The sequence below is a fragment of the Alosa sapidissima genome, chromosome 21 (assembly GCF_018492685.1).
Source record: "Alosa sapidissima isolate fAloSap1 chromosome 21, fAloSap1.pri, whole genome shotgun sequence".
Classification (NCBI taxonomy): Eukaryota; Metazoa; Chordata; class Actinopteri; order Clupeiformes; family Clupeidae; genus Alosa; species Alosa sapidissima.
In genome coordinates this window covers 23029326-23052156 of record NC_055977.1, presented here as the reverse complement: position 1 = coordinate 23052156, position 22831 = coordinate 23029326, and the positions used below count along the sequence as shown (strand labels likewise).

General features: G+C 44.8%; 1 protein-coding gene across 1 annotated transcript in view; it reads right to left on the bottom strand.

Annotated features, from left to right (window-relative positions):
- csmd3b (CUB and Sushi multiple domains 3b) overlaps nucleotides 1-22831 on the bottom strand; it is a 387713-nt gene that overhangs the window by 6703 nt on the left and 358179 nt on the right. The window contains 4 exon segments of the mRNA XM_042077517.1: nucleotides 1071-1250; nucleotides 6704-6815; nucleotides 9510-9583; nucleotides 19863-20036. Coding sequence (XP_041933451.1) covers nucleotides 1071-1250; nucleotides 6704-6815; nucleotides 9510-9583; nucleotides 19863-20036 — 540 coding nt within the window.

The following is a 22831-nucleotide window of genomic DNA, read 5'->3' as shown; positions in this document are numbered from 1 at the left end:
AGGAGAGAGTTGAGGATAGGAGAGTTGAGGATAGGAGAGGAGAGGAGAGGAGAGGAGAGGAGAGGAGAGGAGAGGAGTGGAGAGGAGAGGAGAGAGGAGAGGCGAGGCGAGGAGAGGAGAAGAAAGGAAAGAAGAGGAGAGGAGAGTTGAAGAGAGTAAGATCGAAGTGTGGAGAGGAGAGTTGAAGAGAGTACGGTAGAGGAGAGGAGAGGAGAGAGAAGAGGAGAGAGTAAAGGAGAGGCGAGAAGAGGAGAGGTCAGTTGAAGAGAGTACGGTAGAGGAGAGGAGAGGCGAGTTCAATAAAGGGGCATGGAAAAGAAGAGGATGAGGCAGCGGGAGCTCCAGACAGGCACAGCGGCTGCTAGCGCTACCGCCACAGTGCTCTTTCATACCACTGGAACTTTCCTCAGGTACCAGGAACATTGTTAGGAGTTCTGAACATTTACCTAGGTTTTGGATTATAGGCCCTTGAGTTCCCTCTGTTTAATTTGAGCTGTGTGTCATGAGTTTTCCCCTAGATTTGGGGGAGGAGGATTCCATGGGGAATCTAAAAGTTTAGCTGTATGTGTCTCAGTGTGACAGTAGTGGGCATGTGTTTCCATAAGTATAGTAAGTATAAGTATACTTATACTTAATATATATAAGTATATACTCTTTTGATCCCGTGAGGGAAATTTGGTCTCTGCATTTATCCCAATCCGTGAATTAGTGAAACACACTCAGCACACAGTGAACACAGTGAGCACAGTGAGGTGAAGCACACACTAATCCCGGCACAGTGAGCTGCCTGCAACAACAGCGGCGCTCGGGGAGCAGTGAGGGGTTAGGTGCCTTGCTCAAGGGCACTTCAGCCGTGCCTACTGGTCGGGGTTCGAACCGGCAACCCTCCGGTTACAAGTCCGAAGCGCTAACCAGTAGGCCACGGCTGCCCCCCAGTAGATATAGTACTATAAAGTACACTACTAGAATGCAAAAATGTGTTTGTGTGTGTATGAGTATTATGGATATGTGTGTGTGTGTGAGTGTGTGTGTGTGTGTGTGTGTGTGTGTGTGTGTGTGTGTCCATGTACCTCTGCACACAGGCATCTTGCCGCTCCAGGTGCCGTCGGAGCGGCAGGCGCGGTGCTCAGAGCCGCCGGACAGAAAGAAGCCGGGCTGGCAGGAGTAGATGAGGGTGTAGCCGAACGACGGCAGGTCCATGCCCACCACCGACACGTGCGGGGGACTCTCTGGCTGCTTACAGGAGTGGGCTGTAGGGACAGACAGAGGAAAACACCATGTCAGAGAAAGAGAGAGGGATGGAGAGGGAGAAAGAGAGAGATGGAGAAGGAGAGAGATGGGGATGGAGAGGAAGAGAGAGAGAGAGAGATGGAGAGGGAGAGAGAGATAGAGTGGTTAAAGGTAACATAGAATAGATTAACAGAGTATTTTACCTTGTTCTCTGATGTTGAGATCAAAGGTATGGAACTTAGGTTTGTCAAAATATGCTCAGATGCTATTTTACAAGATCATTTACAACCCTAAATGCTGGGGAATAAAATGCCTCATTTTAGCAGATATCTAGCACCACCTCATGCTTATCTGGCACCCACATGAATAATGAAGTGAACTTTACGCTGGTTGGCTGCCTTGTATTTGTATTTGCGTCACAGCCTGTCTGTTCAGATTTGCCCATTTTTAGTGGTCGTTTCAACGTCTGAGTTTGGCCATGCACCAGACTCTCCACTTATTTAACAAAGGAGAGGCTTTTCATTCTATGTCATCTTCGAGAGAGAGAGAAATTGTGTGTGTATGTGTGTGTTTGTGAGAGAGATAGAGAGAGAGAGAGAGAGAAAGAGAGAGAGAGATCAATAGAGAGGGGGATATAGAGAGTGATTCCACTGTGTTATCTGTAACACTAACTTTGGCAATACTGTACCCAAACAGTCATGCTAATAAAGCTTCTTTGAATTTGAATTTGAGAGGGGAGAAGTAGAGAGAGAGAGGGAGAGAGAGAGAAAGAAAGAGAGAGGGAGAGAGAGAGAGAGAGAAAGAGAGAGCGAGAGAGAGAGAGAGGTAATCAATAAGAGAAAGTGTTTGTAGTTTATCTCCCCTTTGCATCAAGTGTTTTTTGTTCCTTCACTGTCTTTGTTCCTGTTACCGTCTGCACTTGTGTTTGCACGGAATTGTAAACGGCATCAAAGTGGTGATGCCAGTGAGAGCCATTTGTATTGTGATTCAGGAGACAGTGTGAACGGAGGAGTGTGAAAACCGCAGGAGTGAGAAGAGAAAGATGCACTGCATCCCCCACGACACAAGTGCAGCCGTCAGTCGAAGAGCTTCGACTAGTGGTGACAGCCAGGAGAGGAGAAAAGAGCAGCGAGAAAGGAGGAGAGAAGTTAAAGAGAGGATAGAGGTGACAGCCAGGAGAGAAAGAAAAGAGCAGCGAGAGAGGAGAGAAGTTGAAGTGAAGTTAGGCTCCCTGTCTCTACTCCTCACAGATCCTTCAGCCCAGCAGAATGTCATGAGGTGAACACCTGACATAAGGCACTGTTAACAACTTTTTGGAGCTAAGAGACAGATAAACAGTGAAAATGAATGGACATGGAAAGAGATGGACAGAGAGAGACAGGCAGCTGAGGTGAGCTTCTGAAGCTAGCTGTAGTCAGCTAAAAGTTTTTTTCAGAGGGGCGGCGCAGGACAGTTTAAACACTGACCACTGTTGGCATGACGCTCATTCAACACGACCTACATCTCTGTCCACCCCATCCACCCCCACCCCCCCCCCCCGCCCCCCAGAGAGATCAAGCGGCCGCAGATGCTCAGTCACCCCCCCTGGACGGCCGGCGCCTGGGTGGACCTGGGCTGATTTGATCAAACAGCCCATCGGAGAGCTCGTTTTGTGGGGCCAGAGTGGCCGTGGTCCAAGCCTTTCATCTCCGCCCCGCTTTGATACAGCGCTTTATTGATGAGACAGAAACATTAGCGATCAGGGCTGAGGGTGGGGAGGCTTTTGTGATCGAGAGGCCATCTCGGGTCAGTGGGAGGCTGCCCAGGGTTGAGTGCACTGAAAACACATTCCCCCTCAGAAGCGAGGACACAAAACTGACAGTTCCAGGTAATTTTACAGGGGCAGACGTTCGCCTGCCATTATTCTAACCCCATTGTGGGTAATTAGAGAAAAACAAAACAGTTTATTTTGTGGGGAAAAACTAGCAAAAATAACACAATTAAATGGGTTAATTACCCCCATAATCACACAGGCTATTCGTAGACACATGATTGGCCTGCAGGAAAGCTCATTGTCGCAGCATCACTGCAGTTTAGTTCCAAGGACTGAAATAGCAATCAGCACAACAGTGACACAAGCAGTTGCAGCAGTGACATATGAGGCCAAAATGTAATTATGTTTGGAAATGCTTGGAGTGAGCGCCAATCTGTCTTTGGCAATTGGGAAGCAGCTGTGTTAGGAGGGAGGAGAAAGTTTGCCCAGGCTGCTTCGTTCCGCTTCTGACTTTGCTCTGGGTGTGACACTCAGTGTGTATGAGCGCAGTTTGGTTTTCGTGTGTGTGTGTGTGTGTTTGTGTGTGTGTATGTGTGTGTATACGGTACATGTATTTCTGAATGAGTGTGATTGCCTGTGTGATTGCCTGTGTATTCATAAGTGTATGTGAGTGAGTGTATATGTGTGTCTGTGTGTGTGTGTGTGATTGTCTGTGTCTATGTGTAAGTGTCTGTGAGTGTGTGTGTGTGTGTGTGTGTGTGTGTCTGTGTGTGTGTGTGTGTGTGGAGTGACACAGAATAACTGTGTGTGTGTGTGCCTCTTTGTGTGGGTCAGTATGTATATACTGTATAAGGGTGTGCCTGTGTGTGAGAGAGGGACAGAGAGAGTGAGTGAGTTTGCGTCTGTGTGTGTGTGTGTGTGTGTGTGTGTGTGTGTGTGTGTGTGTGTGTGTGTGTGTGTGTGTGTGAGGGGTAGGGACTCTGCAGTAGATTAAGAGAACACACACACACATACACACACACACACACACACACACACAGCAGCTCCCTGCTCCCTGCTGATAGGCGGCCACATTTGAAATCCTTGGAGCGGACTCCTGCTGAAGTTTGGGTCAAGGGGCCGCCTTTTGTGAGTGTATATTTTTCTCCCTCTTTCCCTCCATGGCCACGACACAGACTCCTTGAGACCCCCTGACGGATGGCTGGGACTTGGGCACGGTTGATAAAGGAACAATAAAATAAAGTGCTGGGGAAAGTGGCCGCTAATAGCTGCCCGCGCGCTAGGTGTGGCCCTCAGCAAAGACACAGTTCACAGCCCAGAGACGCGGGTGAGGGCGGTGGGCATATTTGATTTAAATATGTGAGAGTCGGTGAGTGTTTGTACAGAGCTCTCTCTCCTCTCTCTTTATGTGTGTTTGTGTGTGTGTGTGAGTGTGTGTGTGTGTGTGTGTGTATGTGTGTGTGTGAGTGTGAGTGTGTGTGTGTGTGTGTGTGTGTGTGGGTGTGGGGGTGTGTGTGTATATGTGTGTGTGTGTGTGTGTGTGTTTAGTGGACTAGAGAGAAGTGGAGTGGAGTAAAGCAGACCGGCTGTGGAGCTGGAGATAAGTCTGTGTTCAGGGCAGACATGGGCCAACGAAACAGAGAGAGAGAGAGAGGGAGGGAGAGAGGGAGAGAGAGAAAGAGAGAGAGAGAGGAAAGAAAGATGGACAAATACAGACAGATTGGGTAAAAGGAAAAAAAGATGGGAGGAACAGAGAGGAACAAAGGGAGCGAGAAACTTCCCCCTCTCCCTCCCTCCCTTTCTTATCCTCCTTTCAGTCGGAATCCGAGTGGCACCTGGAGGGAGTGAGCAACCGCAAGGCGCAATGCATGCTGGGAAAGATCTTTCATCACACGCTGTCCCCCAGCGAGCGTCTAACGGGACTCCTCTCCCACCTAATTCTCAGTGTGCGCAGCACCTGCTGTGCAGGGAGGCAGAAAGAGAATCAAACGGAGCGGAGGTGTGGCGGGCGGCGGGAGGGGATGGAAAAAAAAGGGACAAGAGAAAAGAAAAAGAAAATGATCATCTCTCACTATCCCAATAATATGAATCAATTTTCAAAGCGGCAGGTTATTAAATATGCCTTTCCGACGGCGCAGTGTGTAGTTCATCAGTTAAAATAATGAGGCCCTTTGGTTCTTTGTCAGGCTGCAGACATCTCTGAGTGCAGAAATCACCAAGATTCATAGAATATCTCCCTGCTACCTAGGAAACCACTCACTCGGGCTCTTTTTTCCCCAGTAAGTGCAGACCTGAAGAATTAATGGAAGGACGGCTTGAATTATGGGCAAACAGTGACAATGCCGAGTGTGGGGGGGAAGTTGAACTCCTGACATGCAGGCATCTATTACGTGTCGACTTCCCCTCCCCTGAACCCCCCCCCCCCCCCCCCCCCCCCTCACACCACCACACCATCATGTCTCCCACCTCTGTTGCCTTGTTGAGTTCAAAAAGTTTTAGTTGCAGTTCTCAACTCAAACTCATCATTGGGAATATGCTGTGGCTAGCCTCGCTTAGTCAGTTTTATAGGACTTTTATGGCGTCCAGTCTGGACAGGCTGAAGTCCGGTGGAGATGACGGTGAACTGTGTGTCCCACAAGCACAAAGCCAAAACTAGCCTGTTATGAGATCAGTGCAGTGGATTGTTAGCTGCTAATAGCGATGAGTTACTGTTACTTAACAGTGCTAATTTCAGTGGCTACAATACAGATCAAAATATGTTGGTTTGGTTATCACTGCAACTAGTGCAGCAGTCCTGGTTGTAATTGTAGAGACTGTTAATGGACTACATTAAGTTTCCATCATTAATAACATGGGAACTATGTAAAAAGATAAATACACACACCACCCTTTTATCATATTTTCCAATTTGAGTAGCTGATTATGTAACCACAACAACATGTCATTTCATCGACCCATTCAAATGGACAAATTCAAATAAGAGTCAATTCTATTTGGTTGTCATGGGAACTCAAGGATGAAGTAGCGATGTCACCTCTTTGGGGCTCTGAAATTAGAGGCTGCATCTCCGACACAGCAGATCTGCATGCTGCTTAGCGCTGCTCTCTAATATGGGTCAATTAGTGCTCATGGGAAAAGTCCCAGAATTCAACTAATAAATCAAGTAAAGACATGTCCCTCCCCCCACCCCCGTTTACAGACCTTCTTGATGAGGAATCATGGTCTGCATAACATGAGAGTCTCAGAATACCCCCAATGAATTAGGGATGTATTTTACATACATTTTCACTCTCTGTGCCAATTCCCTAGCTATAAACTAATTCCATTAGCAGTCTAAAGAAAATACACAGAGAACGGATGATGGGGTGACGACCCAGTTGTTAGAGAGAAAACAAGCATTCGCAGCGGGATTCCCGAAATGATCTTTTAGTATAGAGAGGGCTGGCCTAGCAGTCTATGCAGAACTCCCATTCAGAATGTGAAATGTGCATCGAGGATTGATTTATAATTCAAAGCCTGGAAATGAAAGAAGGATCACACTGTCAAGACTCAAGTTTTCGCCATGAGGTTCACAAACTGCTGTGAATACGTGATGCGTGTCTGGAAATGCAGACGACAGAGAGGAGAAAAACAGGGAGGCAGGTATAAATTAAAACAACACAGACAGCAGTGGTGAGTGTGTGTGTGTGTGTGTGTGTGTGTGTGTGCGGGGGCACTTACGGATGCACTCAGGCTGGGTGCCGCTCCACGTGAGGTCGACCTGGCACAAGCGTGTGGTGGAGCCCAGGAGCAAATGCCCAGGATGGCACTGAAACGCCACCATACTGCCCACCTGTCATGAACCAAACACACACACACACGTACAAAATTTGTATCCAAAATGACCATGCTTGTTGCACACACATCCATGTGTACACATACACACAAACTCACTTCACCCCAAAAATTTTCAAAACCATTGGATGTGTCTTGAGCCACGTCTCAATACTAATCCCACCAAGCTGGGGATAAAGACAGACCACTGGCCTTGTTTGTTTTCTTTTGAGGGCTTGGGCGAAGGTGACTCACAAACAGTCACAGCTCATAACTCTCACACTTCAGGTGAAACCACAGTGTCAAAAGCAGGTGAACGACAAGGCTGGCCTTTCACTACAAGCCGAAACATGTGGAATTAAGAAAGAAACTACTAAAAAAGAGAAATGAACAGGAAAAAGCCCCCGATTTCCTGAGGAAAATGGACGTCACTAAGCCTCAGTCTCGAGGCTGAGGAAAAGCCCAAGGCAAACAACAGAGTCCTTCCAGTGGCCGCAGACAATAAACATTTACGATACAATTATTTCTATGGCAGGCCTTTTTATTCAGAGTGGCTTCAGTGTGAGCCAATTGAATAGTAAGGACATTGAAAGAGACGTGTCTTCCTATAACAATCACAATCGCTGTGGAAATCAGCAGTGAAATAATCACATTCGATAACCTCAACAATAAACATGAGACCCAATCAGTCTAACAGCCTAACAGTCAAGAGAAAAGCAGGAACTTTCCTGAAGGCAGACATGTGTGGTGTGTTTCTTTGGGAACAATATAGTGATGGTAGTTAATGCTGCCATCTCAGCCCCCCCCCCCCCACCCTTCCACACACACACTCACTCATTATAGTGATGGTGGTTCATGCTACTATCTCAGCCTACACACACACACACACACACACACACACACACACACACACACACCCTGTATAGCATGGAGGCTTTGCGCGCTAACTGATTAACACGTTGCTCTCGCGCCACAAACACCGACCAGCGGAGTAATGGACACAGAACCTTATCGGCAGGATGCACCATCTTCCCTTCTCTCGCTCCCTCTCTTTCTCCCACTCTCTCGCTTCAATATCATTAAGTCCCTGCATGAAGAGGAGGGAGGGAGCTACCGGTCCAGGCCCCCTTCTTGGGAAGCGAGTCAAATGATTTATGAGTGTGAAAAGCCTGATATTTCCCCTGTTCTCCGCAAGCTTGGCAGGACTTGACCCAGCGACTGCATTAAGGCCTTGAATTGTTAATGGCCGTCGCATCTGAGGAGGACAGGAGGGTGGTAGTTGGAGGGTGGTGGTAGTTGGAGGGTGGGTGGGTGGGTGGTCACATGGTTTCCTTCCGCGTCTTCTTCACAGTTCACTCTTGGCTTTCCTTCGACCAAATTATTCATACTCACTTGGGCGAGGATGACCCCAAGCTCTATTTTCGGTGATGTTATTTTTAGTCGAGGACATCAACAAAGTTGTGGATGTAATTGCTGTCTCCAGTCGGAGTGTGTGTATATGGGTGTATGTGTATGTGTATGTGTATGTGTATGTGTATGTGTATGTGTATGTGTATGTGTATGTGAATGTGTGTGTGTGTGTGTGTTATGAAAGGCTGTGCACACATGTATAAATCTGTTCTTTGCTTCCATTCCAGTGGGTTCATTACAGCATCATAATGTTTACAGATAAACAAGGCCGAGATGCATCAAAACAATTAACGAACAAAGCTACACAGCCTCAGAATGCAGCCTCAGTTGTGCGTCCATCACCCAGTCTACTGACTGCAGTACTACGCTGGTTTCCCAAGCCTCTTTCTGATGTGGATATTTTTGCGCTCAATGACACCATTTTATGAAGTCAGAGCAGCCGTGTCCCGTGCCTTTTTCCTGTGGCGATCGTTTATGCTGTTGTTGTCTGCTGGTCGGCGCGGCGTGGGTGCACAGTAACCACTACTGCAGCTGAGGAGAGGGCAGCAGAGAGCCGCGCGACTCACACTCATTAACGACATGAAAGGGGAAGATGTGTATGTGTGTGTGTAGGGGGCCTGCTGGGCAGACAGTGTGAGGCCGCGATGGAGTCCACAAACACAGTGCGCGCACGCATACACACACACACACACACACACACTGAACACACACACCTTATGGAAACATATAAACACACATACACACACAAAGTACTCAGTCACTGACTGTACACACAAGCATACACACACAACGTTCCATTCCACGTCCTGTTGTGAATACAAAACACCACTGAAAAAAACACCACTGAACACACACACCACCAAATAATAATAAAAAAGACCAAAGCCCAGAGCCTACCCTCCTACTTGACTAAATGACTTATACAGTGGGCTTATCTCCTAAACGCCCAGCGAGACATCTCTGTGTGAACTTAATTAACTCCATTTCCTAATCATACTGACTGGAGTGCTCAACCATCAGGGTCACATCCACTTCCTCCTTGATGCCGTTACCATCTTTATCATCATCATCATCATCATCATCTTCATCATCATTATCTTCACCACCACCATAATCATCATCTGTTATATCATCATCATCATCATCATTAAAACAGAAAGACTTGCAATCATCTACGCCTCCAACACAGTTGCCACGCTGCTCCTGAGTCACTATGGGGGCAGTGTTGTCTCTTGCCTGCTGTGCTGTGTGTGGGCTAGCAGGCCCTGGGCTTTGTGCCGTGGTTCCCCCCCCCCCCACTCACCTTGAAGCCAAAGGTTCTGTTCATGGAGCCGGAGCGAGGCGTTCCTGGGTTTTCACAGGTGGTGCGGGTGGGCTCTGCAGATGAGAGAGAGAGAGACAGACAAAAAGAGAAAAAAAAAGAAAGGAAGGAAAGAAGGAAGGAAGAAAGAAAAGATATCAATATCAGCGGCTCCCATCTCTAGTAGTCATCCAACCCTCTGGCTAGCCGAGAGAGCGGCCAGTGAATCTGGCTCCTTTTTTCTCGTTCAGAGGACACCATGCCTGAGAAGCACAGATATCCCTTATTAGAGACACGGCAGCGCTCTCACTCGCTCACGGTCAGCAGCCTCGCCGCTCCGAGGCGTTCCCAGGCTCCGTTCTCCTCTGCTGACGCTTGTTGGGACGCCTCTCGTTATGCCCCTGATTACAGGCCCCGGCCCGTGTTTATGGAAGTGCTGCAGCAGTTACATTACAGTGATTTTTATAGTGAGGGGAGGGGGGGATGAGAGGGAGAGAGAGAGAAAGAGAAAAGAGAGGGGAGGAGAGAACAGGCACGACCCAAGAAGCCCCAGCAGGGGGCAATGTTGCTCCAGCGTAGGGGGTGGCGAGTCGACGCAGGCAGGCTGGGGGCTGGTGGGGTTTAGGGTGGTGGTGGCGGCAGTGGCAGGGTGGGGTGGGGGTGTTGTGATTGGGATGTAGAGCACATCCCTGCTGGCTGACGCACAGAGCTGGATCGGAGGCAGGCGGAGGAAATCACAGTGCGAGGCTCGGCCCTCGCCTCGTCCGTCTCTCTCTCTCTTTCTCTCTCTCTCTCTCTATCCGTTTCTCTCCATCTCTGCTCCCTGATTCTTCTCCTCTCCCTCTATCTCTCTGTCTCTTTCTCTTTATACATGCTCCTCTATGCTTCCTCTCTGTTTCTGCATCTCCCCCTCTTTCTCTCTCTCTGCTCCCGACTCTGTTTCTCTCCTCTACACTTGTGCCTCTCTCTCTCTCTCTCTCTCGGTCACTCTCTCGGTCACTCTCTCTCTGTCACTCTCTCTCTATTCTGTATTCCTGTGTGTGCTGTAATATTGAATCAGGGGCAGAAAAATGATCTATAAAAATGGGATTTAAGGAAGGTGTTGATGGGGATTGGAGGTGTGTCTTGTGTGTGTGTGTGTGTGTGTGTGTGTGTGTGTGTGTGTGTGTGTGTGTGTGTGTGTGTGTGTGTGTGTGTGTGGCCTTGTTCTTTGTTAGAGAGGGGAAAAAAGATGAGAAGTGCACATGTAATCCACTGAGCACATTGTAAACTGTGATGGATTTTTTTCTAGCCTTTGCTTCTAGGTGCTGCTTTACTCACGACCAAATAAGACCCACTGCACTAAAGTCAAAGTGGGACACAACACTAATTGATGGCTCTTACACACAAGTCTGCTTGTGCTCATGGAATATAAAAACACATGTTAGTCCTTCTATGTCAAATCGTTTTGTTTAGAGTCAAATCTCCATTAGAGAAGATAATACTAGCTGTAATACCTAATTTGCTTGTTTTACTAAATGCCTTAGAGAACTAACCAGATAATAATCGATTGCCTAAACGATATTCAAGATCTTGTCTTAGTCATCAATTAAACCCCAATAAGTAGGTGACATATTATTGAGTAATTATTCAATTACTGACAATGTAAAACAATTATTTCTACACCTATTGATGTTAGCTAGGTGTGTCCAATAGGGAATGCTTAGGCTAGGCTGGTAATCTAATCTACACACTGTTCCAGACAAGCCCTGTGTTAATTACTAAAGCTATTACAGATATAAGGCACAAGCAAAGGTGGATGTGAGAAGTACTGAGACCCCATGGGCTCCAGTAGAGGGGTACTTTAAAGTTCTCGGAGAGAGCTCTGAGGAGGTCCTTGGTCTAACATTCTGAAGGCCGTCTCATCTGGCCAGTAGATACAGCCTTCATCAACTTGCAGATTTTACACAGCCTGCATAGCAAAGATCTTCCCCTTTTTGTCAACTTTAAGGTTTATTTTTTCAGGAAAAAGCTGTATGTACTGTACTGTACTTTTCGAAGCATCCATATGTAGCCAATAGAGAGAATAGGAGTACGGATTACATAAGCAACTTTCATCTGTGTGTAGAGAAAGCAAAGCCTAGGTCTTATTTAGGGATTAGAGTTTGTGCAGAGTATAAACTGAAATCATCTCAGAAAGCAGTGGAATTTTGATTTTGTTTGCTTTCAGGTCTCTAAATTATTTAGGATGACCATCTGATTTGGGAGAGAGAGAAACAAGACTGCCTTGTTTCCCAGTGAGTTCCCCTTTATCTAACAGTGCACTCTTTTACAGTAGCCTGGGTAACGCCAGACCTCATCTCCTTTAGATGGGGTCTGGGAAATACACATTCATTTTCTCGTATTTGAGACGTGGTTTACGAATGCCCAGAGCCGTTTATTGGGCGTTACGAATGTCTATCAAATGCGTCTGTATGTACTGTAGCTCATAACCGCTTCGGTGTGTCGTCATCGTCTTGCTGTCCCCCCTCCGTTCTGTGATTGGTTCCTTCGTTTAGGTGAAAATCGGGTCCATGGAATCCATGCTGCCTAGCAGCAAAGATACTTTTACAGATGATGCAAATAAACTGTTGTTATGTTAACAAATGTCGTGTCATTCTAGACTTTCAAAGACACAAGGCTTTCAATGTCATAAAGAAATTGACAAAAGTTCCACTAGACCTCAATATTGCAGTATACTGTATGTGCACTGAGTTGCACTGCAGGTTTCAGCAGTAGGTCATTATTTATTTATTTTTGGCGAGTAAACCCTTTGATGCAATTTAGTTTCCTGCAACCATCGGTAAACAATTCATATCTATGCTCCATTATTCTTGCCTGCCAACGGCCTACTCCCTTAGAGGGCATTGGAGGGACTGGCCGTTTCGTGTACCTCTCCTGGAATAATCTTATCAATAAGGCATTTGTGGCTGTTGAGCCCGAAGTTGGCTCGGGTGTGAGTATCGGTACGAGGGCATTGATTTTTTTTTTTCTAAGTGCGTCTGTGTGTGTGTGTGTGTGTGTGTGTGTGTGTGTGTGTGTGTGTGTGTGTGTGTGTGTGTGTGTGTGTGTGTGTGTGTGTGTGTATTGTACTTTGTGAAACGCCTCACAAGCTGTAGTTAAGACTATCAGCAGTGGACAAAGAGGGCAGTAGGATCTAGGTTGAGCTCCTTTCAGGGGGAGGACAAAAGCCTGCGACCATCCCAGGTGGTCTCTTTTTATTTATGTGTTGCCTCCCAAACAACTCGCCGACAAGGTCAATCCCTAGTGTACGGACGCGTACCCGCGCCCTCCGCTTAGCTTTGGCACAGGGGTGTGCGCCAGCAAGGGACACAATGGCAAAGACAATGTAACACCTGCCTCACATTGTGCTCTCCCAACTTCCACCCAAGTTGCACCTATGCTCCGAACCACGCTTCATTAAGCACACTCTCACTCCCCCCAGGCTCTTCATGAGAGTAAGGAAGTATACATACAAGAAAGAGAATGAACCGGTTTTAACAGGCAATCCGTGACCTAATGTGATTAATAAAGGCTGGATGGGGGAATAGTGGTGGAAGGTAAGGAGTCTCATAAGCAATACATCACAGCCTCCATCTTGACGTCGGAGGCTGGAGCTGGAGCACATTAAAGAGCAATCAGGGGAGCTCGCTGGAGGAAGTCTCCGTCGGCAGCGTTTCATTTAGCTGATACCACTTGGAATTTGCACAGGGATCTAGGGACGGCGGAGTGGAGATGGCACTCGAGGGGAAATTGGTTTGCTGAACAAACCACCATCGATAAAAGAGTGTGTGGTGTGTGTGTGTGTTTGGGGGTGGGGGGTTGTTGAAGGTGAGTTTATGACTTAAAATGTCACTGCTTGGACGAAGAGTCCTTGACTGTAACACGTCAACGTCGTGTTTTGATCTCTTCCCTGCCACTTTACTACCTCAACTTTTTAACCAAAAGTGCACGCCTCACGCTGCATGTGCCCACATCACACGGTGTGTTTCTATCCCATTTCCGAGTCTCAGCCCTTCTCACCCTCTCTCACTTTCTCTCTGTCTCTCTATCTCTGACTCCGTACGTGACTCAGTTTGTCTTCACATACTGTATCTCGCATGGGCGGAGGACATCTGCCAGTGCCCTGTCATGTCTCGCGGTGCAGTCTCTGAGCAGTGCAGTGAGCGTGAGTGCATGAGTGATGTCTCACTCCATCCCTCTCTCTCTCTCTGGGTTGGAGAAGTAATGGCTGCTAATGAGCGTCTGGCACCTGGGCACTCAGAAGTGCACCCCTCTCTTTCTCCCCTCCCTGCCCCGGCGCCATGCTGTGCCCGACACTCGCCACCAGAGGGCCTGGCCTGGCCCTCTCACTAGCAGGCCACTGCAGAGGTGGCGGCCATTAGAGAGGAAGAGGGAGGAAGAGAGGAGAGAGCGAGAAAGAGAGAATGGTGGAGAGATATGGGGATAGGGCATTAAGAAGAGGAAGAGAGAAGACAGGGTACAGAGAGAGAGAGAGAGAGAGAGAGGTTGATGAAGGGAGAAAGCATGTACAACAAAGGACAGAAAAAAGAGGTGGAATAGGGAGGGAGGGAGATATCTCTTCTATTTTGCATAGTCACAGTCCACCAGGTTAACATTTCACTGCTAATTGTACACTGTTACAAATAAACACTTGAATTTACGTGTTATAAAAGGCAGAGAGAGGGAAAATGTGTATGTGTGTGTGTGTGAGAGAGAGAGAACTCTTGCAAAAAGTAATAATGATACCTAACTACAATTCTTTCAAATGAGTTCCAGATCAAAGACAGCAGCCCATTAAATCAAATCACAATGAAAAATGTCAACAATTTAGTCATGTTCCAAAATCTGTACAAATACGAATTGATAACACTAATCAGGTGCCCTTTATGAAATTTTGAGAAGATGACATGAAATCAGCAAATTGCAAATCTCAAGCCATAAAAATCTAATTAACATTAAGACAGGAAAAAAAGAACACTGAAAAAATAGTCAGTAATCATTACCTACAAAATAGAGGTTGGCAGGCAGGGTCGCTGCATGAAATTTGGGACCTATGAAAGAATATAATACCCATCCCGCCCACACCCCAATAATAATAATCTTGGCAATTATGTGCCCAGGGTTGGGGGGGTGCGCAAGGCCTTCTAAATCATTTTAGCGTTCCCTTCTTACGGCGCCCCCGTCACCAGATATAAAAGAAAAACATGAATGCCTGGTAATAGGTGAACTAGTCTTGTGGATACAGAGCATAAGAGATTGAAAGTGAGGAACATTTTCTTCTCAATTGCAAGAGACATGCCTTATTGTGAGAAACCTTTTTGTAAAATAAAACCCTCATTTCAATAAGTTTGAAAATGTACCTCCCCAGTTCTAAATATGCATAGTATTGGGAGAGCAATCAGCCATAACAAAATGAACTACATTTAACTCATAATAGATGAAGACTGACATAGCTCATACAGATATGGATCGTAAGATTATAATGCTCTGTATTCTCTCTACTCTGTTACATTAAAATTACAACCGTTATCAAAAATGGTTGGGATGCAGCGCTGGGACAATGTAAATAAAAACAGAAGGTGATCATCTGCATATCTTGTGAACCCATATCTAGATGGAAAAAGGACATAGACAATATATCAAATGTTGAAATCAACAAGTATGACTATTTTGACTATAGTTGGAACTATATTTTCAACTAGTATGACCCATTTTGAATTTGATGCCAGCAACATGTCTCAAAAGCACTGGAATGGGGGCAATAAATGGCTGCAAAAGTTTTGTAATGCTAAAAAACACAAGGATGAACATTTCACATCTGATTAGCTTAACTTGCGCCATGCTTTGGTCTAAAAAGAGAGAGATGCTCTTTTTGATTTCTTTTGTCTCTCAGAAGTAAAGGAGGTATTCATTACTCTGTGCAAACCCAAGTGGGCAAATGATGCAACTAAGAATAATGCTCCTCAACGTGAAATTGTGAATAATTTGGGTATTTCATCATCTGTAGTGCACAATGTCATTAAACTATTCAAAGAATCCAGAGAATTTTTTGTAAACAAAGGAAATGGCTAATAACAATATTATGTGATCTTTGGGGCCTCGGACGGTACTGCATCTTAACTTCTGATAACCATTGACTATGAACACTATCCACAAATACTGGTTTAAACTCTTATCATGCAAAGAGGAAACCATATTTAGACATGATACAGAAATGCCTTTGTCTTATCTGTGCCTTAGTCTAGCCCATAGGCCCAATAGTAAACCCAGAAATGTTGAGTACCCTAAAGTTTTATTGCAGAAATGTCGTCTATAGGCCTAGTGGGTGGAATTCAACTTGGTTGCCTAAAGTTGCACTTTGGGCAATTTGCATAATTAGTATAAATAGGCAATTAAGGCAAGGCAGTACAGGTGAATAGGGTAAAAAATTTAAATAATAGATATCACCATGACACTTTGAGTTGATTACTTATGTTAAGATGAGAAAAAAATGTATTGCATGTTTTTTATAATTTAATGTTTACATATGCAAATGAGGCCCTCTCTCATTATCTCAAAGCACTCCGAGAGTGCAGACCTCCGCCAAGCGAAAACATAACCGCCTCCTGGATCCAGACGGTGATCCGGATCACTCCCAAACTTTTTGAGTTATCTTGTGAACAAACAGATGAACAGACAAACAAACAAACAGACAAACAAACCCTGATGAAAACATAACCTCCTTGGCAGAGGTAATAACTATATAACAGCATGCACACACAAACCCACAAGAACTATATACAATATGCAAAATAACCATATCCAGCATGCACACGTACACAAATGCACAATAACTATATACAAGAACTATATACAACATGCAAAATAACTATATACAGCATGCACATACACACAAACCCACAAGAACTATATACAATAAGCAAAATAACTATATCCAGCATGCACACGTACACAAATGCACAATAACTATATACAAGAACTATATAGAACATGCAAGGCGCGCACGCACACACACACTGTAAACTATATAACTATATACAGTATGTACACACGCGCGCACACACACACACACATATTTAACAACAACCACACAATCCCACTCAATAGCCTTCACCATCTTCATCATTTCTTTCCTCATTCCCTTCAGTCTCATCATCTTCTTGATCTTTATTATTGTATTGTGAATGGGTTGCAGCATCGGACCTCCCCTTCTTCACACTTGCAATAGTCAGTACAACTGACTGACTGCAACTGAGGCTCTCTCTGACCTGCAGCCTTCCACAACATGACCTGAAGATGAGCACGCAGTATGTGCATCATCAGGTTGGCATCTGTTGGAGGAAGCTTTTTAAGCTTAGGAGGCTTTTTGCTGTGATGTGCGCGTTGCATGTTGTATATAGTTCTTGTATATAGTTCTTGTGCATTTGTGTACGTGTGCATGCTGGATATAGTTATTTTGCATATTGTATAGTTCTTGTGGGTTTGCGTGTGTGCAGTGTGTGCATGCTGTTATATAGTTATTACCTCCGCTAAGAGGTTATGTTTTCATCGGGGTTTGTTTGTCTGTTTGTCTGTGTGTCTGTTCATCTGTTTGTTAGCAAGATAACTCAAAAAGTTTGGGAGTGATCCGGATCACCGTCTGGATCCAGGAGGCGGTTATGTTTTCCCTTGGAGGAGGTCTGCACTCTCGGAGTGCTTTTCTAGTTTTGCATGGCACACTTAATTTCTTAATCTGTCTGTCCATAGGTCAACACTGCCTCCTTACCAAGTTTCTTAAATGTTTTCACCAACTCACCCAACCAAGTACACGTGTTTACCTTGGAAAAACAATTTTGAGCCTGGCTTTATCACACTATCTGCTTTTGTGTATGCAAATTAGAGCATTTTTAATGAGATAGGGCCACAAATACTGGTTTAAACTCTTATCATGCAAAGAGGAAACCATATTTAGACATGATACAGAAATGCCTTTGTCTTATCTGTGCCTTGGTCTAGACGTGATCCCCATAGGCCCAATAGTAAGGTTGGGTAAGGTTTTTTTTTGTCATCTTAACATAAGTAATCAACTCAGAAAGTTTCATGGTGATATCTATTATTTAAATTTGTTACCCTATTCACCTGTACTGCCTCGCCTTAATTGCCTATTTATGCTAATTATGCAAACTGCCCAAAGTGCAACTTTAGGCAACCAAGTTGAATTCCACCCACTTAGGCCTATAGATGAAATTTCTGCAATAAAACTTTAGGGTACTCAACATTCATGGGTTCACGACTAGACTACCTGAACTCATTTAAAATGGACTGAGGCAGTGGTTAGCACAAACAAAATTTGTAATTCTTTTTGGAAATCACGGACTCTACATCCTCTGGGCTAAAGAGGAGAGGGTCTAACTTGTTATTACTGCAGTACACAGTTCAAAAGCTAGCATCTATGATGATGGTATAGGGGTGCATAAATGCATGTGTCATGGGCAGCTTACACATCTTGAAAGACACAATTAATGCAGAATGATACATACAGGTTTTGTGCAACATATGTGGTCACCCAGATAACTTCTAGGTGCTAAAATGGCTTGTCTGCAGTCCAGAGCTGTCACACTGGGTGTATCATGGAATGAAAAATATGGCAACTTTTATCACAACTTTTTTTGAGATGTGTATCAAATTCAAATCGAATATATATTTTCCAAAAAACAATACATTATCTCTGTTTCAACAACTGATATGTTGTGTTTGCACCATTCTAGATAAAATATAGGGTTTACATAATTTGGACATCCTGGCATTCTGCTGTTATTTATATTTTAGACCGTCCAAACTTTTTTGTGTACCTCACATAACTCACAAGATATATGATTTTAAATTATTTATAATTTGTTATATTGCTGAATTTGTCATTGTTATTTTATTTTCTGTTTTCTTTTTCATTGCTCCTTCATCTTATGAAATTGTACATACTGTACATAGTTTCAGATTTGTATCTTTGGCAACAATGACTTCATTGATTCATTCATGAAGTGAGTGAGAGAGAGAGAGATAGAGAGAAAAAGAGAGAGGTGATATGTCATAAAAGTGATGATACTCTACATGTGCATGTGTGTGTGTGTGTGTGTGTGTGTGTGTGTGTTTGTGTGTGTGTGTGTGTGTGTGTGTGTGTGGCTGTGCATGTCTCTGTGTGTGTGTGTACGGTTGTTCAGTGGGAGAGGAACTCCACCTGCCTCTCAGTGGTAAACTGAGCCCCATCTGGGGAATGTGCACACTGCTGCTAGCTACTCTTCCTCCGTAGGGTCAGAGGATGAGGGGAGACTAGGGGGCAAGGGTGTGAAATATCATGCCGCTGGCCTGACTGGTCGGCATGGTTAATGACCCTATTTCTTGTTTTTTAAAGCAGGCAACCACATGAACTACATGAACTCCATAATATGATAACATAGGCATGTCATGCTTGTAAGCAACAGTGAATCTCATTACATACTATTGAAATGAAATAAAAAGCTAATGTGTAGCTAAATGCCTGTGTATACAGTACCCAGCTGACATATTCATATTTTCTATTTCATTGTTTGAAGCCCTTTCACCAATGTCTCTGAGATAATCAATAATGTGAATACCCTTTTTTTCACTTACAAAGCAAAACCTTTGTATTTACTGGAAAAAAATCCCATCAAATCAAGGGACTTGCACTTACCTGAACTCTGTCCTACAAGAACATTATTCATGCATGCAGCCTATTCACTCAGCAGGTCAAACAAGACCATGCACACAGAGCCAAGATTTTGTCTTGATGACAAACAGTGTGTGTGTGTTGAACAGTACTCAGTCCTAAATTACTTATAACAAAAACCTCACCAGCCTTATCTGTTTACATCTTGTCAGACAGGACTGACACACAGAGAGGGATTCTCTGACTCACAGTGCTTTGGGCACATTTCAGTTTAAATGACATTGGTACTAGAGCTTTGGGGGTCCTTTAAGAGGCAGTGTGTACAGGTGTAAGGGGCATCAATCACCACACAAATGCGTCCTAAGAAGAAGGTGTGCCATCTCTTTTAGCAGCATCCTTTCTTGGCTATCCTTGGTTAAATTAAACATTAAACATACAGTAGTAACAAACCATGGTCAATTACATTATTATTCAAACTGGAAATTTGTGATTGATTGACTTCGGGGCCTGGACAAAAAACCTATCAACTATAATACAACTGACATCTTTTAATGTCCCAATGTATCAGTTATATAATGCTAATAAGATCTTTTAAGGATGTACCATAACTTTGGCACAACAGCATGAGTCCACCATGAAACCCAGTGGTACAGTAAGTGGCTGTACTGTACCTATGCAGCGAGGCTGTAGTCCACTCCAGGTGCCATCAGCCTGGCAGAAGCGCGTGGTGCTGCCCACAGGGATGTAGGGCGGGCTACAGCTAAACGACACTTCTGATTGGTAGATGAAACTCCGTCCCTCCCGTGAGCCATGGGCAGGGACGCCTGGATCACCACAGAACTTGGCTGTCAAACAAAACAAACCAAAACAAAACATAAAAAGACCAGACACAAAAAGTGCTTTTTAAGTAGGGACATGAATCAACGAAATGAAGCAAACTTCCAAGCGACTAGTACGACGTCTCAGATGATCTCAGGAGGAAGTCACATCTGATTGTGTGTGCAGTACAGGTTGGCTCAGTTTGGCTGAATTTGCACAGGTTGGCTCAATTTTCTCTTTCCAGACCTGATGACTACGCAGCAAAGCAGACAGACAAATTGTATTTGTTTTCTTTCAAACACTTCAGTGAGTTTAGAGTTAGCTGATACAACAAAAACTCGTCAGAATTGTCAAACAGTGTGTATGTGTGTGTGTGTGTGTAGTGGGGAAGTGAGTGTTTGGACACCCATCTCTGCACTTCAGTCAAGTTCAATCAAAAGCTCAATCAAAGTCTTTGAAAGAAAACAAATACAATGAGCCCAGGTCTTGTTCAGGGATATTGTACAGTAAAAAACAAACAAAAGACACTCAGTCATAGAAAAGCCTTTCCCCACACAGAAGGAAGAAAAAAAAAACGTGAAAACTGAAGTCTGGACCTTCTATTGATTTTGCCCACATGCAGTTTCAGTAAAGTTGCTGTACTCCTCACATCAGTGTACCATCATAGCAGGAGGCTTAACCCCTCTCCACTCATTTTCTATTCACACACAAACAACAAACTGTTGGTATCACGAGTTGGCTCTGTGTGTGTGTGTGTGTGTGTGTGTGTGTGTGTGTTTTTTCTTTTTTTGAAAGTGGGGTTGAAGGAAAATTCCGCAGAACTGGCTGGTGTGAAGCAGAGTGGATGACGAGGCCACTGTGGTAACAACCCCTCCTAATAAAAAAGATTCTGCCTCCCCAGGGGCAAATCAATAGGGCTGGGGAGGGGTCTGACGTCACTCCCAGGTGATGCATAATGAATGGAGCTGCGCTGCCTCCTGTGCTTGGGAACTAGAACTACACACTTGACCTTCTTGATGAATAATAGATAGACTGTCAAGATATATATACAAAAAAGGGAGAGAGAGCAACAGAGAGCGAGAAGGAGCGAGAGAGAGATAGACAGTAAGAGAGAGAGAGAGAGAGAGAGAGAGAGAGAGAGAGAGAGAGAGAGAGAGAGAGAGAGAGAGAGAGAGAGAGAGAGAGAGAGAGAGAGAGAGAAATCTGGGTGCAAACTACAAAGTCGAAGGCACACTTTTACGTCGTTGCTCCTCTGCAGCAGAGTTATGTTGTGGCCCCTTGCTGTTGCCTAGTATTTTACTCTTTCTTCTTTCCCGGCCCCGTCTTTCCTTTAAAGTTTTGTGCCGGAGCACCTCACTGATTAACGCGCCTTTTCATGTCCCCTGTCATCTTCCGTGTGAAGACTGGAACTATACGTCATGGGGGAGTAAAAGATAAGACACTATTAATTACTGACTGTAGTTATGTCTTCAGCTCTTCGCTCATGACTTGGCCCAATGCTGACTGACATGAAGGGACAACATGGGATGCTTAACAATTACATAAATACACGCCATCAATTATGCAGATAGCGAGTTGGAAAAGGCCTGATGGATGTCCCAACAGATACACTGACAGATCCTCTCAATGTTCAGACACTTCCTTAACCCCACACTGGCCTCATAATTAATGATCAAATGCAATGGACAGAGCAACAGCTCTGAATTATTTATACAGTATTAAAGAGCACGCAATTCTGAGACACGGTGATTCTCTTGTCTTGACAGGCCTTGGCTAAAGTGCTGCTTCCTTAAGCAGACCTGCGGTGGGGGTAACGAGTGCTGACCGCTCGCCTTCGTCTTTCTAAATATTCTGATGAATCAGCCCGGTGAAAGTCTTTGGCCAGAGGCGCAGGCAGACCAGGCGCGTGGACGAAACAACGGTCAGGTAAGGCGCTTTACCTGTCTGTGCCAAAAAAAGTTAAGCGGAGAGGGAGGGAGAGGTGTTCTTGAAAGTAATGGATGGGTAACCCACCCCACCCAAAAAAAAAAAAACACTTCCCACTTGCTGTGCTTACTGTGCAGACGCCATGTCATACTTTAGCCCCAGTGGAACATCGGGGGCTGACTGATGGCATGAAAGCAGATTTCATTTAACCCTTGTCTCACACATACCAACACAAAACAAAAATCCCTAAATAACATCCAAAAAGCATGTTATTACATTAACTCTTGAAACATTTTCTCAACAAGTTTGGAGATTTGAGCCAGGTTTGACAGGACAGAGAGTCGGTTTTCTTTTTAACGCCGTAAACTACGACCAATATTTGTGTGTGTGTTTAAAGCAACACCAAAGAACTTTTCCTCTGTCGCATGCACGCTATTTGTTTATCCAGCAATGGCTTTGCAAATAACGATGTCCACAGACAAGGTAGAATATGTTGCATGATTTTATGAAAGTACGATGTATTGCGACATCATGCAAGTCAAATTTGTAGTTTCTTATGTCTCATTCCATTGAACTACAAACCCGCTACCCGATCTGGCAAACTTACATAGTGCGGTTACAGCCGATAGAGGGCCGCGAAGCGAATGCAGAAGTGCCGTTCACCCTGTTACGAGTTGATGAACCACGGAAACAATTTTGGAAACATTATTTTAAGGTACAAAAAACTCTTTGGTGTTGCTTTAACACGTTTCAGCATAATCATGTAGAAGGCTACTGAAAGCTATTTACTACGTTGCCAGGCAACAAGGCTTAGAAAGTGTGAACGGAATGTCAGTCATCATGCTGCGTTCCTACTAGCCTGCTATTAACTAAAATGGAAAGAAATTTAGAAAGT